General features: G+C 42.2%; 1 protein-coding gene across 1 annotated transcript; it reads left to right on the plus strand.

The window, feature by feature from the left end:
- Positions 1-3,790: 3,790 nt before the first annotated feature.
- C4H11orf58 (chromosome 4 C11orf58 homolog) lies at positions 3,791-10,509 on the plus strand. The gene is made up of 5 exons (XM_068398546.1): positions 3,791-3,901; positions 4,207-4,287; positions 5,669-5,729; positions 7,498-7,607; positions 8,944-10,509. The coding sequence occupies exons 1-5, from the start codon at positions 3,842-3,844 to the stop codon at positions 9,151-9,153; spliced, it is 522 nt and encodes a 173-aa protein (XP_068254647.1). The 5' UTR covers positions 3,791-3,841; the 3' UTR covers positions 9,154-10,509.
- The last annotated feature ends 7,378 nt before the right edge of the window (positions 10,510-17,887 follow it).

Raw genomic sequence — 17,887 nt, forward strand, 5'->3', positions numbered from 1 at the left:
CTGTAGCCATGAAGCTAAAATTGCACACTTGTTTTTATTAAGGAACAGGTCTTTAGGCATAATAGTACAGAAACTGTAATAAAAGCTTAACTTAAAAAAATTGAAGAGGTACAATTTCACTGGTATTGGATTACCACAATTCCTATTAAGTTAACAGACTAAAAATGCTGCTAGATACTACTCCAAAAAATTGAGTTTTTTAATTTATAAAGTGATGGGTTTTTTTTTTTGCATTTTCACTCCCCTTCTTTTGCATTTTCACTCCCCTTCTGTTAGAAATATTTTTTAAATTATGAAATTTAGACTAATCCACTATTACAGTCACTACATAATATTCTATACATTTAAATACATTAAAATGATGTTAAAGTTGTAAATATAACATTCTCTCATATCAATGATCCCTTCTGCTCTTTATCATTGTCAAACAATAACTACAGAAGTTGTAGAAAGCAGGTGTAACAGCCGTGCCTTTCTATTTGATTTTGCACACTCAAGCAGTGCAATATATGCGAACATGAATTTAAACATCACTATCCTAGTGCTGTTCTGTACAAATAATAATTGAAAATAATGATCTTCTACATGTATCTTTAACTCTGAATCTACCTACCCAGGAGTGGAAGGGCTATACCAGCACATCTCTACATTACAGCTGCTGAACTTTTGTGCTCCATCTTCCAGAATATTTTTGTATCAACTCTTCTTTCATTGTATTTCAGTCCTACAAAAGAACGATGGGTGACATCTGAATAACAAGGCTCAGGGAAAAAGTTAAAAAGCATCAAAGTGACTGAAGAGTTTAATTGCCATACTCAGAAAAAACATTGTAATGACACATTTTTAGCTCTGTAAGGAGGAAAATCACAAAGACAAACTTAGCTAGGAGCAGTTCATTCCCCAAGCACAAAGATTCCTCTCAAAGACAGACAGAGAAGAAGCCTAACTTTTGAAGCCCTCTCAGAACTTTTCATTCACTGCAGGGAGGAGCACAGGAAAACCACATTCAGAAAACTGAAGGTAGCCACTGCAGGATCTTCCCAAACTGTCTGAAAGCTAGACCCAGCTCTGACCAGCAGTCAGATCACCTCAGCTAAAGGCAAGCTAATGGAACCAGAGCCACCACCCACCCCACGCTGCTTCCGCATAAAGAGATATTACTTGCAAGGAACTGAACAACCTTCTTTTATGAGATGTGTTGTCCACCCGTGTCTTTACACTGTGTGTAGACCTATGTTTTATGGGACCTATGTGCTACATTTTCAACATTATGTTTGCCTGTAATCACTCTGCAGAGTGTGGTCTTCTGCCTTGCAGATAACTACACCTGGCATTAGCAGGCATAGCCTATCTTGTCCTTCCTTCCATCTAACCTTCAAAAATCCAAAAATTTCCTTGATGGAACACAGAGCTAGACAGGTGGGTGGATAGACTTACTGGCTCAAATCCAAAATGTTTAACAGTTGTAGAGACAAAAATAATAAAAATGAGAATAAAAGATTGTGAATAGAAGAAACTAAACCAAATAAACCACTAAAGGTAAGTAGATGCAAAGAAATGCAGCTTAGATCACTGCAAGTTAAAAGAAAGTTCAGGCACAGTCAACATGGGTTCACAAAGGGAAAGTCCTGTTTAACTAATTTGATATCCTTCTATGACAGGGTCACCCACCTAGTGGATGAAGGGAAGGCGGTGGATGTAGTTTTTCTGGATTTCAGTAAGGCTTTTGATACTGTCCCTCACAGCATCCTGCTGGACAAGTTGTCCAGCTGTGGGATGAGTGAGTTCGTGGTGCACTGGGTGAAGAACTGGCTGAAGGGCAGAGCTCAAAGGGTTGTAGTGAATGGGACTGCATCTGGCTGGTGGCCAGTTACCAGCGGTGTTCCTCAGGGTTCAGTTCTAGGGCCAGTGCTGTTCAATGTATTTATCAATGATCTGGATTAGCAAATTTGCTGATGATACCAAACTGGGAGGTGCTGTTGACTCTCTTGAGGGACAAGAGGCCTTGCAGAGGGATCTAGATAGACTGGAGCATTGGGCAATGATTAGTGGGATGAAATTTAACAAGTCAAAATGCCGGATTCTGTACCTAGGACGGAGTAACACCGAGAACAAGTATAAATTGAAACAGGAGTGGCTGGAGAACATAGAATCATAGAATGGTTTGTGTTGGAAGGGACCTTAAAGATCATCTAGTTCCAACCCCTCTGCCATGGGAAGTGATTGCCTTTATGCACCTGGACAACATGAATGTACAGACTGACGCCGACTCAAAAAAAGATCTAATTAAGACACAAACTTTAGCTCTTTGACTAAACAAAAAAATTGCAATCATTTGTTTTAAATCAGTTGTTAAGGAGGTTTCAATAATACACGTACGTCTGCTCGTAACCCGTTTTCATCTTGAGTAGTTTACCTCATTTTAACTTCAAAAATCTTTAAGCAACAAACTTTAACCTTAAACTAGCCAGATTTAAGCTGCAATATGAACTGGCACATGCCATTTGCACATTGCAGCATGCACACCTTAACCTCATGGCATTAGTTGGACTGCTCCAACTTTATCATGGGGACAAAGCCACTGTGTAACTGAGGAATTAAAACAGAAGGGATTTTCTTAACATTAAGGTGAGAAGACTTAAAGATGTGACTGTGCATCTTCCCATCCAATAAATCTAAGCAAAGACTCCAGAATATTAACATTCAATGGCAACCCATTCCAATTAAGCTAATTCAGAAGCAGTCATGTGAGAAAATACTAACTTGGGGGTAGTAAGTAAATTTCTGCTTTGTACACGGCATGTATGTGGAGGAGATGGGAACCGCAGGAACGACAGTGGTGGCAAACGGCCACAGCAACTGACGGGTTGACCAGAAACACTTGGAGCTCCAAACAGGATTCCACAAAGGTCACAAACTGGTCTCCACACGAGGTGGCAGTACCGGGCGGCGGGAAGGGAGTCCCCGCGTTACTCGGGTGCGGTGGTGAGAGGGATCTCGGGTCAGGCTAGAGCTGGCGGGACACAGAGGGCTACCGAAGTACACCAAGAAGAGCGGGAGAGGCGCCTCCTCTCCGTCCCGACTGTCCGACGCTGAGAGATGAGGAAAGTGGCGGGAACCTCCCGGTGCCCTCACGACTGCGGCGGGCGGGAGGAGAGGGGCGGGGGGCGCTACCGCCGCCTTCAGGCGACATCACCCAGCCTGAGGCGCCGGCAGCGGCACAGCCAGGCGGGGACCGTCGCCGCCTACACGCCGGCGCCTCGCACACTCGACTGCGGCCAGAGCTCGCCTTCCCTCAGCGGGGATTACCTCAGGCTCCGAGCCAGCCGCCGCCCGGCCGCGCTCACACGACGGCAGAAGCGCATCCCCGAGGCCGGGAGCCCCTTACTCGCCCCCCGTTCCCCCAGCGGCACTTCACGCCTGACGCCATAGCGAGGCGAAGTCTCGGTGACCGGCTGCGTCGCCTCCACAGCCACCAGCGTGGCAACGAACCCCCTCTCAGCCTCCCCCGCCGCTGCGCCCGAGCGACGACACCCACCAGCCCGCCACGCCCACCAGCCCGCCTCGCCCACGTGCCACCGCTCCGCCCCACCACCCTCCGGAGGCGGAGCTCGGGACTGGCCCGCCCCCCTGCCAATCAGCGGGCAGAGACGGCCCCCGCCGCCGCGGAGGCTTATGGGACTGGTAGTCCTTGCCTGCCCGCGCCGCGCCGCCAGGGGCCAGGCGAGAACTACCGGTCCCGGCGCGCCCCGCGGCCGAGCCAGGGCTGTGACCCGCCACTGGCCGAGGGAGCGGCTCCGGCAGGAAGGCGGCAGAGGGGCCCGGTCACCGAGCCGCAGCGATGAGCTCGGCCAGGGAGTCCCAAGGCCACCACGGCCTCAAGCGAGCGGCCTCCCCCGATGTAAATGGGCGCGGGGCCTGGGGGGATCGGGGGGAAAGCCGGGAGGGAGGCCGGGGGAGGGAGACGAAGCCGGGAGGGAGGCCGCGGCGGGGCCCTGGTGCGGCGCCCGAATCCCGCGGCGGGACGCAGGGAAGGCCGCGGCCTTCCCGGCCTCCCCCTTCCTCGCGCTAACGACTGTCCAGGGGCCGCGGCCGCTGGAGGCGACACGGGCGAGGCTGTGGCGGGGGGTGAGGGGCCGCTCGGGGGCCGCCAGGCCCGCCCCGGAGAAGGGGGCGGGCGGGCGCAGTCAGCGTGTGCTCCCGCAGGGCTCCAGTAGCTGGGAGGCGGCGGACCTCGGTAACGAGGAGCGGAAGCAGAAGTTCCTGCGGCTGATGGGCGCTGGGAAGGTGAGACCGCCCCGCTTCACCCTCCGCGGGCACCCGGGGACCTGAGAGGGAGGAATCCCCCCCCCCGCGGGGCTACGCGGGGTATTCTGTTGGCGGTGCAACGAAACCTCCCCCGGAGGAGGCTTGCTGCAAGCCGCAGTGCTCCCTGGGGAACAACACATCACGCGAAGGCAATTTCGCTTTGGGACTCTGCTTTAACGAGGATTTGGGTTTCACGGCCGCAGCTGTTATGTCAGCAGCGGTGTAAGGCAAAACATCGGTCTGAAATTGTCAAGCCTCTGCAGCTTCCCCCCCCACCACCACTTTTATACTTTCAGACCAGCTAATAAAATTATTTGTGGATGCTTCTGAGAGAGTCCTTGTTACAAACTAACAAACCTGTGCACTAGGTCTGTAAAATTCTCTCTCATTGGAAAAAAAATTAAAGATGCCAAAAATGGTAACTGATAGACTGAAACAGCAAAATAGTAAACCTAATTACATAATCCAGGAAATATTTTTAAAGAAAAAATGCTCTAAAACAGTATTTCTACTATGCTTTCTGCAAAAAATGTTGCAAAACTAGTAAAATATAATCGTGCTTTTCCCATGTACCAAATGTTGTTTTAGTATTGTAATTCTACTTACCTTCAAGAAAAATAATTTCACTTCTACTAGTTTATTTTGCTTGAATACAGTATTTTTGTAAGCTAAAATATTTTACTGTATTAAAAGAGGTGAAAGTTAATACTTCCCAGTGGATAGGAATACAATACCCTATTAAAACATCCCACTACCACTAATCTTAACATCTACTTGGATACTTAATGCTGCATGCTGTGTAATGCCAGTTTTTGCCTATAGAGATACATTTGCTAATGAGCAACTACTGAGCCAGTATATTAATGATCACTGTGACGGTCTTACCTGATACTGTGACCAGTCTAAAAGTGGGATCATTGTAAGATGCACAGACTATTGTATGGTGCCAGAGAAAGAGAGACAAAGGGTAAATTGTCAGAACCTAAATTCACACTCAGTCCAGCATCGTGTAGTGTAGTTTTCATATCAGGTGATCACCATTCCTCCTCGTTTAGCTAACATACTGGCATGGCTTGTCTTCACCTTTGGAGTGGCAAGAAGCTGAATGAAATAGAACCAGCTTTGGGGTGTGGGGTGAGTAAAGAGTGTCTAGTTGTTGGGGTTTCTTTTTCAGAAAATTCAACAAAACAAAGATTAAACAAGTACACCAAGAGGCAGCAGCTGTTAGCTAGTAAAACTCACAGTCTTACAGTTGGTTGTCAAGGTTTGACAGAAAACCTTTTCCATTCAAGATTTCCAGAATGTTGGCAGAGCTGTCAGTGCACCCTAAAGCTCCAAAACAAACTGCCTTTTCTTTTAGAAAGAACATACTGGCCGCCTTGTTATCGGAGACCACAGATCAACCTCTCACTTCAGGACAGGTCAGTTTATCCAACAGCTGATACAAAGTTGGAAATGGAACACTTATTTAGGAACATCCCAGTACTTCCAGCTTTTTAGATGTTGCAGGGAGGGATTTCACGTGTCATGGCTGAAGTTGAAGACAGGTCAGGCTGTGGAGTTGTAGAAGTTTCTACTTTCTCTCGTTAGATTACTGACAGTTTCTCAGACTGCAATTACTTGCCTTCTGAAGTCCAGGTTCAGCAAAGTACTTGATGGTCAGTTAAACCTGTGTACAAATGCCCTGGAAATCAGGGCCTGTAGGTCCTCAGTCTTATTCTGCTATGAAAATAAGAAAGTAAAGTTTTATTACTATTGGTACCTACCAGTATTATACTTCTTTCTTGCTGCCAGGTATGGATAGCCAACGTTCTAAATCATTGTGCATGGAAAAGAATGTGGTTGATTTCTCCCCCTACCTGATTACATATTGAATAGAAAGATCTCTGCCTTAAAGCAGTGAGGTAGAAGCTGAAAAGATCTGCAAGGTCATCTTGGCAATCAGCAAGAATTTGATGTCATGTAACGTATGACCATGGTAACTTCTTATCAGGCTTGTTCAGGTAGTAAGTCAAAGTACATTGAAACCAAGCTGGGCTTGATTGTCTGAGAGAAGCTTTGATAAAGCTGTACAGAATAGCAAATGTCAGAGTTCCAGAAAACTTCTTTCTCTGATACGCTCCACTAGTAATTTTTCAGTTGATGAAAAAGTATCTAAGGTCCAAAAGAAGCCTGAGGATTGGTTCCAGGTTCGGCTGTTGGCTTGCAGAGTGACTGAGAATCACTTCCTTATACCTGAATTTCCTAGAAGGGAGATGATGCTTCCCCTAAGGAGTCACAGAGAATCAGTACTGCTTTGTTATTAGCAAAAAGTTAAGATGCTGTTTTTTAAAAAAAATCAGAACAGCTCTTTTCTTAACACTTCACTTCCTTGTCCAACATACAGTTACTGTCCTTTTGTAATAACATACAGCTCTAACTTCCAAATGAGGAAATAGGAATTTTCTGTACAAGCTTTTAATTTTACAGAGATGATGATACAAATTAAAAACTAGTGTGTTGTAGGCCTATTGGGAGAGAATTAGAGATTCTTACCTTTCACAAGAACAGAGGATTCTTAACTATTTTAGACCATATTTTCCCCCAGTAAAAATGATTATTTACTTATTCAAATAAGTAAAAGGCACATGGAAGTAGATCATGAAAATTAGTTTTTCTGCTAATTCCTAAAGATGGAAAAATGTAGAGCTGTAGTAACTGCTCTTGCTAATTCAGGATGCATGAAATAATAGTTTCAGATACAGCTCTATAAACAAGAGTGGTAGTATTGTTCCGACTTCTGCTCCTATATATTAACCATGGTTTAATCATAGTAATCACATGCTATGTAGTGAAGGTCAGAAACTTACTCTTTGCTGTGCCATGTTGCACTATTGGCAGGACGCACAGAGAAGTCATACTGGTTACATTTACCTTGTTTAGTAGAACATACATCCCATGTAGACCTGATGCATTCATACAGTTGTACTTAGGAACTTAACAACCCATCTTTGTATCAAAGCAATTTTGCTTGCACACTTGATACTATTGCTTATAAATCTGACTGTTTGTATGCAATAATACTCAATCCAGGCTAAATGTAAACTTTCTTCTCACATATAGTGATAAACTTTGAAAATGTGACTTTGTGTAATTTGATGTCTTTGTTAATTTGAATGAACCATAACCAAAGTACACTGGACAATGCAGGGGAAGAAGACAAGAAAATGAATGAAGAACTGGAGTCTCAGTATCAACAGAGCATGGACAGCACGATGTCTGGACGAAACCGGCGCCATTGTGGACTTGGTTTCAGTGAGGTAGTACGGTTTATTTCCATAATGATTTGGCTTTCACTTCACTGAGACAAGATGATATGTGGTTTAAAAATCCAATCACCACAACTAGCGGCCAACTTCCACAGTTTGGGTTAAAGGACAAACTTACTGCAGGCACTTGACCCTTATTTGTGTACACTGTGGTGGCCATGCAGATGCCTGAAAATGGTTTGATGCTTCTCATTGTTCTGAAAAGTGATAGGACATGCTTAATGCTCTGTAGTAGTCAAGACTGATTAGGATAGAAAGTGACAAATATATTAAATCAGGATGTTACCAAGGAATACATAAGAAGGCAGGATAACCATCTGCATTGTCACTGAGAGCTAATTAATCTTGGCTGCTTGTTGCAGTGATGCACATACCTCTCTATGGTCCTGAAAAATAGGTGGCTATTTTTTAGGTGGGAAGTGTGACAAAACCCAACAGAATTAGGTTATTAGGAATGTGTCTTCATCTGCCAATTGAAAGGTGCAATAATTAATTTTTTTTGCTAACTATTAGCACCAATTAACTGCATAAAAACATATCTGATGTTTCCAGAGTAAAACAACCTGTGCAGTGCTGGGAATTCTTAATATTACAGACATGGAGGCTTTGCTCTTTAGGAGCATGAGCAAAATTCCATTTTGGGATTGTTCTTGTTAGCAGTATTACTGAATTACTTCAGCATTCCTCACGCTGCAGTGTGCTAAACTTATTTTCAAAGATTAGTCATGAACATGAATTCTTGATGGTCTAGCCATTAGTTTCATTATGTTTCACGCCATGACAAATTTTCAAGTGTCATTATGTACTGTGTACACCAAGGTAAGGAATTACTAAGCTGATGTGATCTGAAACTTTTCAAACTTATTTAATGGTGCCTTTAGGATTTCTGCTGTAATTAAATAAGAATGTGGCTGATGAAACTATGGAAGTCATAGCTGGTATGGTTAAACCACTTCAGTGGAGCTGCTTTCTGTCTAATAATTTGTATTAAACACCTGCATTTAGCAACATAGCCCATTTTTGTACTAAAATGAAAGAATCACAGAATCAATCAGGTTGGAAGAGACCTCTGGGATCATCGAGTCCAACCATTGCCCTGACACCACCATGTCAACTAGACCATGGCACTAAGGGCCATGTCCAGTCTTTTCTTAAAGACATCCAGAGATGATGACTCCACCACCTCCTTGGGCAGCCCATTCCAATGTCTAATGACCCTTTCTGAGAAGAAGCTATTAAAGGAAACATTCTCACTGGGAAATTTTAAGAGCTGCAATGGAGTTGCCAGGAAATAATGGTTTATCTGTCTCATAATCTGAACTTCTAGTTTCAGGACGATGAAGACCAAGAAGAGGCAGTTGGACACTCCTCTGAAGAGAGTTCAGAGGACTCCGAAAGTGGCTCTGAGTCAGAGCAAGAGGAGTCTGCAGAGGAGCTACAAGCTCCTGAAAAACATGATGAAGCTGAGGTTCCAGAAAACAAAAAAGAAGCAAAAAGCAACTATAAAATGATGTTTGTTAAAGCCAGTGGTTCATAACTGCAGATGTAAGAGCTTTGTATTTAAAGTACAGTAAGCCTTATTGTTACAGTGCAAAGTGGAGGACTGCTACAGCACAAATCTTTGTATTATGATTTTAAAAAGACCCCATTAGGTGACAAAAAGTAGTATTTGCTTTCAGTTGCTATGGATAACGTTTTTATGGGCACAGTAATATTACTGGTTTTTGTAAAGTGTATAAAATACTGGATGGAGAAATAAATTCTTTTTGTTCCTGCCCAGTCTCTACAATGTTATCTGAACTAGCCCTCCCCTTATTCCATGCCAGATAAGGAAAGTTCATGTTAGTGGTTTCTTTAGTTAGTACCCCAGTCTTGAATTTTTAACTATTAAGATTACATGTGAATTACTGGATGTTGCAGTAGTTGTAAAATACCAATATCAGCACTATTCTGTGACGTGCTAGAACTTTAAACAATGATTTTGTCTATAGATGCTAGTGTTGACAGGGCTAAGAGGAGAAATCACTCACTTTTGTGACAGTATTAATCACTCTGTCCATCTGAAGTCCTACAGCAGTTGCATGCGAGAAATGTTTTAGAAACGCATAATATAACAGAATTGCTTCTTTGGCTTTATAATGAGGGGGATAAGCTGTAGTTCTTTGTACCTTTCAGTAGAAAAGAGTGATTTTTGAATTATTGGCTCCTGGTTATAGCACTGAGCTGTTACTAAAAATAACTCCTCCCAAAGAAACCAGTTTACTTTGAAAGAGAAAATATACTTTGATAATGAAAAGGATATACAAATAATTTAGCTTTTTTAAATATAGACTACAGAGTTAAGTACACAAGCCCTTCTTCCTTTTCTCCCTGTACATGCATCACTTGGAGGTCTAAGTCAATTATCACAAAAACGTTGCACCTCTCAAGTAAAGGTGATAATGCTGAAAGAGTCAGGAGTTCCAGTAACTCCTTCCAGCAAGAATTAAGTACATCCATTCCTCTGCAAATTTATAGTTTATTGTATTCAAGTAATTAATAAAGTACCAGAACTTTTTTTAGACTTTGTTTCCTCTTAGTAGAGCAGACAGATCAACTGCCTCTCCTTGCTGGGAGAACAGAACATCTGATCTGTACCTCTAGTACAGCCTCGTTCTGCCACAAGAGTGTTTCAAGAAACACTCCACATGCTTGTGGAGAATATTCCATTTCTGTGTACAATTTATGACGTGTAGACAACATTGGCAAGCCAGATGGCTTACATGAAAGCAGCAGTATATACTATCATTGTATAGGTTTATTGAATGTAAACATTGCAGCATCAGTTATTGGGGGAGGACTTGGAATAAGTTACATAATGGAAAAATAAAAGTAATATGATTGTAAATAAAAACTGAGTGTAGATGTTGATTAATCTGTTCTACTAGTATTTAATACAAAATTTTTCAAAAAGTCATTCACTTTTAAGAACAATGTTACAGCAGCCACTAATGATCAGTGATTTACACTTGATTTGTATGGATTTTTTTGTTTTCCCAATACTGCAAGCTTCTAATACATAGACAAAAACTAAAGTTGCTTGTACACAGTGAAGAAAGAAAACCTCACCACGACTTACGAAAGCTGCTCTATCTCTAGGAAGAGAGAGAGGCCTTCTCTAAAACATCAACTCATTAACTTTCCTAATAGACTGATACCAGTTTTTTCCTATTTAGCTAACCTTAAACCAGCATTTCACTGTTAAATTCTTTTAAATGTGGCTGTTGGCTCTTTATTGCCTTGAGTACAATTACAAAATTAAGGTGCAGGGTGTAAAATGCTGGATATACACTGACCTCTCTGCCTTCCCTGTCCCAGCATTGATGCTAGTGCTGCTCTCACCACCTTTTCTTCAGCAGCTGCTCAGCATCCATGCAGATCTCTGGTCTTGCCTGTCAGCATGCAATTAAACAGAGACTCGGAAGGTGATAGAATCTGTTGTTGTAGACCCGCCCTGCTGCATTCCCACTAGCCTCAAAGGAAGGGCATGGTACATCCTTGCCTGAGGGCTCTTCTCCACAGTGCAACCAACCTGGGAAGACCCAGGAAAAGCAGATCCAGCTGGCAGGGTACCTGCTGACAGAACAGGCCGCCTCAACAAACACATTCAGGAGCCTCTGCCACTCAGCTCTGCCCCAAATTGATTACAGCCTCTTGCTTTGTAGAACAGATTTGGCCGTCAGTTCCAAATAAACAGACAACACAAGGACAAAAAATAAACTGAAATTCATCTATTCTCGTAACAGCTCTGACCACAAAAAAATAATCAACACAACTTCCATTCCCCAAAAGTATGACATGTAATATTGTGAACATCTGATGACATTTGGTGTAACTCCTTTATGATGCTGACCTAAGACTCATCTGCTCAAAATGGGAAGAGTTCTAGACAATCACATCTCTTTCTGTGTAACGTTCATAAACATACTAAGAACTTGCAGATTCATGTATGAAGCAGCCTGTCCAAGAAGCTTCTCCGTATACACTGAGAAAGGCTGATTTAGTTCAGTGTAGATTGTGCAGTAAATGTTTTAATTCAGGAGTCAGGTTTAGCAACATTTGGTATAATAGCATCAGCAGTAGTGGCACGGATAGTAGCAGAATGGTTTCAGCTCTTGTACTTATCAGAGAACACAGGAAAAAACAAGGTTTGTGTCCCGGTTGATTCTAGTCAGTTCTTTGCTTTTTTCAGGTTGGTATGGAAGGAGCTCCCAGAGGTGATAGCAGACACTGAATCAAAGAGGGCAACTGCATTTGTCTTTTCAAACAAGATTTGGCCACTGAAATTCCTCAACTCAAAGACCAGCTTATTTCCATCTCAATAGAAAGGCAGAAGTCTGCCTGTACTCATACATGTCTTAGGAAACAACTGATGAAAGTTAGATCTATCACAGAACCACTATTGCATTTGGTAAAAGTCCTCACCTGTTTCTAAACCACACTGCAAATTTACTTACACAAAGGTCAATGCAGGTGCGTTATCAGCATCTGGCTTTGGGAGACTGAAAACACTTGGAACAGGTTGAAAGCACCAGTGTGCCTGTTCCCCTTGCATTTGCCCTGGAACAGGGAACCCCTCAAGACGAGTACCATCACAGCCCCACTGCCCACAAGGTCCTGCAGTCACAAAAGAGGATGCTTTTAAGCCAGGTAAAAAGGGATCCATTTCTTTCTCAGCATCGTACAGGAATTCTTCAAGGCCAAGAAAACTAGATCTATAAGTTGCCCTGTAGCTTTATACAACTACTTTACAGTTTACTCTCCCTTTCTTCCTGAAGAGGAGGCTGACAACTTGATTCCTGAAAGCACAATTTATAGGCCAGCTTCAAAGCTATAGGTCCTTCTAAGGCTCTGGTTGGGGAATTCACATCAAAGGAGACATGCACATGTTGTTCTGATGCCAGAGAGGACGGTTGGTAGAAATCTCTGTGGATTTGCTACAGTCCCCAAAACAGGGATTCAATTATGCACTGAAGCTGCCTCTGTAAACTGCAGGAGACAAAGAGAATAAGTGGCACTGCAATATCTCATAATCAAAGCCGGGCACAGTCATTTGCATCAGTCTCTCAGAAGCTGTCAGGGGATTAAGAGAAGGGACATGTGTCAAGGTACCCTCACTGAAAGGACAAAGCAGAAGTTGGGTTTGTTTGTTTTTAAGACTGCCACCTCAAGTGCACTTTTTCTGAGAAAAATATCTGAGTAGTATGTAGGTGTACAGTATCACGATGGACAGAAAAAAGTTTCCTTAGTTTTTGTACTGTATTAAAGAAACAAAATACTTAGTGATTTAATCTCATTTGATTTGGTTTTGATGTGCAGGTGCAGAATGAGATCACACTGACAGTTTGCGCAATTTTTTTATCCAAATCCAACACCATTTATGGTGTCCATAGCTCAGGAAGATCTAGTTGAGGAAAAAAGAAAAAAAAGAGAAGAATGAAAAGTAACATACATCAGAAGAGGGTTTTGTTCATCAGTCAAGCAATATGGGGGCTCATACAAAAACAAATTCTTAACATAAGAAATTAATACTGGACACAAAAAAAAATACAGAACAAATTTACTCAGTAGTTAACTGATGGAGCCACTACCCAGATCCTGAATAAAATCTGCCTATAAAATCATTTGCCAAGTCACTTTTAAACTGGATTCAGTGAAGACATCTAAAGAGTCCTCAGGCATACAGAAGGCTTTGAGGAAGCCAGGGGACACAGCTACACTCACAAGATGTTGCGCTCTCTTCCCTCTGAGCCTCTCATCCAGGTTAGGACTTGGAAAGTGAGCAGAGCAGCCAGTTCTAGTACTCGTCTCCACAGTGGCCCCTCAGCTTTTGCTGATGCCATGTCTCAGCACCAAATGAAAGGAGAATGGGATCAATACGTGTGGGTGTGTATGCATTCACACCCCCTAACACATACACACAGACACACTACAACCGTGTTGGGCAGAAGACAAAATCCTGTTCCATACTGGGAGAAGATGATGCTCAAAGGCACAATATGGAAGAAGCAAAGCAGAGACACAGAAGAACTGTTTAGCATGAACTAAGCAGTCAGAAAAGCCAACACCACAGACAATACAAGAGACAAACAGAATTAGCAGTTACTTCTCTGATGTGAGCTTTTTTCCCTAGAGCGGTGCAACTCACTAATTAAATGTCACCAGCTACTTAATTTCATTATGGTTACATCTTGCATAAGTCATCAGCCAGGGTTTCAAAAAACCCCAAAAAATCTCCCACATCTCAAGAGATGAACCAGAAAACAATGTTAAGGCTCTTCTCAATTCTGGCTCTAGAGACAAAATCAAGCCAGCTCCAAACCCCTGACAACAACAGAACTGAGGCCAGGGACTACAGCAGGCCCCACAACACTCAACCTTGCAATGGCACATCACAACCGCTGAGAGAGCAGCACTCACTTGGGACAGGCTCTGGGCCAGGGAGGACCAACCTCTTCCACCCCTGGCTCTGGGGCAAGCTGTTCCTACAGGGAGAAGGACAGTTTCACTCATACGAGCCACTCTTAACTGCAATTTGGCTTAAAAGAAGAGAGCACAGCAGCTGCCAATAGAAAAGACAATTGTCCTGTTACCAAATCACTAGTTTAAAGTCACCAGTGATTCTCTCCATCACTCACTGCCACCATCAACACTCTGCTCTCCCCTTTATCCCATTCACAAGGTATTTTTTGTACTGGGACACCGGACTTATGTTCTAACTTGCCAGTTATTCCTTCTTATCTCCCCCTCTACAATTTCGTCTGAGTCCCTTGATTAAAGTATTTTTCTTCTGTCCGAGTCCACATATTCCAGCTCCTTCAATCTTTTTACCTCTCACTTCACACCACTAGGCTGTTCCCCACTCTCACCTTCACCTTCTTAGTCTTGTCTGCAGATACGTCTCTGCCGTTATTTCCTACAAACTCACTACTCACCTTTGTTTTCTTAATCTCTTCCTTCCTTTAGTGCTTTCTTATGCTATAGCTCCTGGTATAAGGCTGCTTCTAGTGCGCAACAAGAAAACAGCATTGGCCTTTAAGCTTACAACACTATTTCAACTGCTCCAAAAACGCTGTCTAATTCTGTTAGTGTTTTCTTTGGAGGCTGTTCTACACTCTCTGTAAGGCAACCAAGAGCACTGACAAGTAAATAACAAGTAAACAGTGCACAAATGTGCACATCTGCAATACTTTCTGATTTTATTTACTTTTATAATTAACACTCAAAGTTATTGTGCCATCTCCCAGTAATTTCATGGTAGGCTTTATAATTTTACCTTCCTCTTAGGTTTACCTGTAGTTTAACATTCAAAGTATGGTTGTTGCACAGAATACCTCCACAGACTTGTATTAAAAATGCTCTTTAAAATTCCAAAGCTTTGAACTAAAGAAATATCTCAAGAAGTTTTCATGGAAAAGTTCATCTCGGTTGGTTCAATTCAGCTACAGTTAGATGCACCTTTTCAAATAATGGAAAAAAAAATGTAAAGGGGTCAGACCCAATCAATACAGTTGTTCAAACAGAATTTCAGGCACTGTGATGTGCGTATTTTTTGTGCTCTTGCTTTGTACTTCTCCACTATGAAGAAAGGTTGCTTTTGCTAGTAGAGCAATAGAAGTCTTAGCCTTTTGAATACAGCCAAACAACCAATGGGAATATTTACTAGGTGTGGAAAATATAGCAATTTTTCATGTTTTTCTTGTGCATGGCTTTATTCTTTTTATAACTACGCAATACATAGACACACACACGCATGGGCGGGCGGCACAAGCAAACACTTTAAAATACCCACAGACAGACAGACATAAATCAGAGGGGTAACATCAGCTCATGCCTTCTGTATCTTCTACGTTTTGACACTAAGTAAATCTGGTCTTTCCTTCATAGAACATCCAGAAGTTAATTGCTAAGACACATGGGAAATATGTGGGTTTACAGAGGGGAACAGATGCTGATAGAAAATACATACATATATATTTGAAGATCTGGAAAATAGAGGAGTAAGGTAGAAAAATAACGGTGTAAACAATCCCAGAACATAGTGGGAGTGCTTGGCTTTCTCAAAACACCAACCCCTCCCTCCAAAGGCTACGGGGTACCTGAGTCACCTCACTTGACCTTTAACAATTTTTTTGAAATAGCACCACACAAGTTCAGTAGTATCTTTCAGTAGCTTTTAGTTCCACACACAAGCAACTTTCCAGACTAGAATCCTTAACACAGTTGTTTCCTGCAAGCCCTTTCTATCTAGGATTTTTCTCTCAACTATTCCAAACCAGTCTGGATGGCTCTAACTACTGCTACTGTCCAGTCCTTCAAAATAAGTAGCTTTATGTAGATGTACAAAGACAAGCGACAGCGCTATAGCTCTACAGGATCTCCCAACGGCCCAGCAATACCTATAAACTCAAAATAACAGCAGGGGAAAAAAAAAAAGGGGGAGGTGTTATGCAAGTTCAAAAAGGTGCAAGCAGCGCTACTTACGGGTATCAGGCTGTAGTTCTATAAATTCAGCTGTGCAATAAAATTTTAATAACTTTAGTTGAAGAAACTAAAGAGAGATGTACAAGGGAAAGCAGTCTGCATAATTTTTGCTCAGTATAACATTGCAAAACACTAATTAGAAACCAGTGCCTTCAAAAGAAGAACTGATACTGCTTTCTAATGAGTTTGTTTCTTTAATTACAATTAGTCCCAAACACTTAAGCTGCTTAACAGGCAGAGAAGGAAAAAAAAGGCCACTTTCTGACCAAAATGTATTGATCTGCAAGTAGACTTTTTTCCTAATCTTAATATTAGAGTAGTATGTAACACCTACAAAACAGCATTTTGATTAAAAGAAACAGAACTGAAAAAGGAAATCGACCCAAACCAAACACTATATGCATATGAAAATTAGTCCTAATTCTTTAAAAACTACACCCACCCCTGCAAAATAGATGGTCACTGGAGAACAGCATTTCATATATTCAATAAAAAGTTTTGGAAGAAAAATTATCTTGATTTTTTTTTTCCCAAATATGGGATTAAATATGGACACAGACCAAAATCTTTAGAAAGTCTAGTTTTGTTAAAAACATTATGGCATAACTATTTAGGGAAAATACTTCTCTCTCATGCAAGCTTGAATGAGCAGATTTTCTGTGTGTGATCAAAGGAAAGAAAATGAACATCTCCCCCAATGTGCAGAGCCCACGCCCCTTTCCCTTCATTGCCAGGGCAGCAGACGGAATTGGGAGTCAGTGGCCACTGCAGCCCAGGATCCCGTGGGCTGTGCTCTTCACCCACTAATTACGGGCACATACCCCTCCCTCCTGCACAACAAAGCTTCTGGAGAAAGAATGCAAAATTCACTGAGCCATGAAACACATGGTCAGAGGCTCCTTTGTGTGACCGAGAAACCGGCCGAGCATGTCACAAGAAGCTCAGCTCTGAATTTCTGCTGCAGCATCTGAGGGTCAAGTACTCAGTTCTCAAATACTCGCTCTCAAGTTTGCAGAGTCAACACTAAGCAACAGAATTACTTCTAACTGCTGCTTTATGTTTTGTTCTAGAGATTAATTCAGAAGAATTAAACATTTCCACTGGTCTCCATGAAACTGATGTCATTTGAGGGAACCATCACACTGTAAATCACTGCGCATCAGCTGCTACCCAAAGCTGCTGTGCCAGTTGCCCACCAACCCTCTCTTTGGTCAATACCCTAATTCACATACAGAGCACATGGTACTGTGCAATGCCGCCAGGTTTTGTTTGTTTTTAAAGTTACTTGCTTTATTTCACCAGAAACTAAAGGGCTAAGAATATGTCAGATAAACATACATATCTACGAGACAGAAAGGACACTATTGTAGTCGTGGTTACGGGACAACCCTGAAAAATCTTTCTGTTCAAGAATAAAGACAGATTTAATAAAATACTAAGAAACATTTCTTAAAAAAAAAACCCCAAGAAAATAAAAATAAAGCTTTAGTATAGGGGGAACCTGATCCAAATCCCAGTGAAATAAGTGCAGAACTGGGGAACTTCAATGGGATTTGAACCAAAGAAGAGCAAAATGTGACAACAGCACAAACGACTCCGGATTTTCAACTATATGGACACTGATACAAAAGTAGACAAGACAGAGGCAATAGGAGGCAGTTAGGTTAATATTTTAATCTGTACATATACCATTTTCCAAACTGTTACATTTTATTTAAATTAATGTTTTCTTGCAAAATATTCATTTA

This window comes from Nyctibius grandis, chromosome 4 (assembly GCF_013368605.1).
Source record: "Nyctibius grandis isolate bNycGra1 chromosome 4, bNycGra1.pri, whole genome shotgun sequence".
In the NCBI taxonomy this organism is placed as follows: domain Eukaryota; kingdom Metazoa; phylum Chordata; class Aves; order Nyctibiiformes; family Nyctibiidae; genus Nyctibius; species Nyctibius grandis.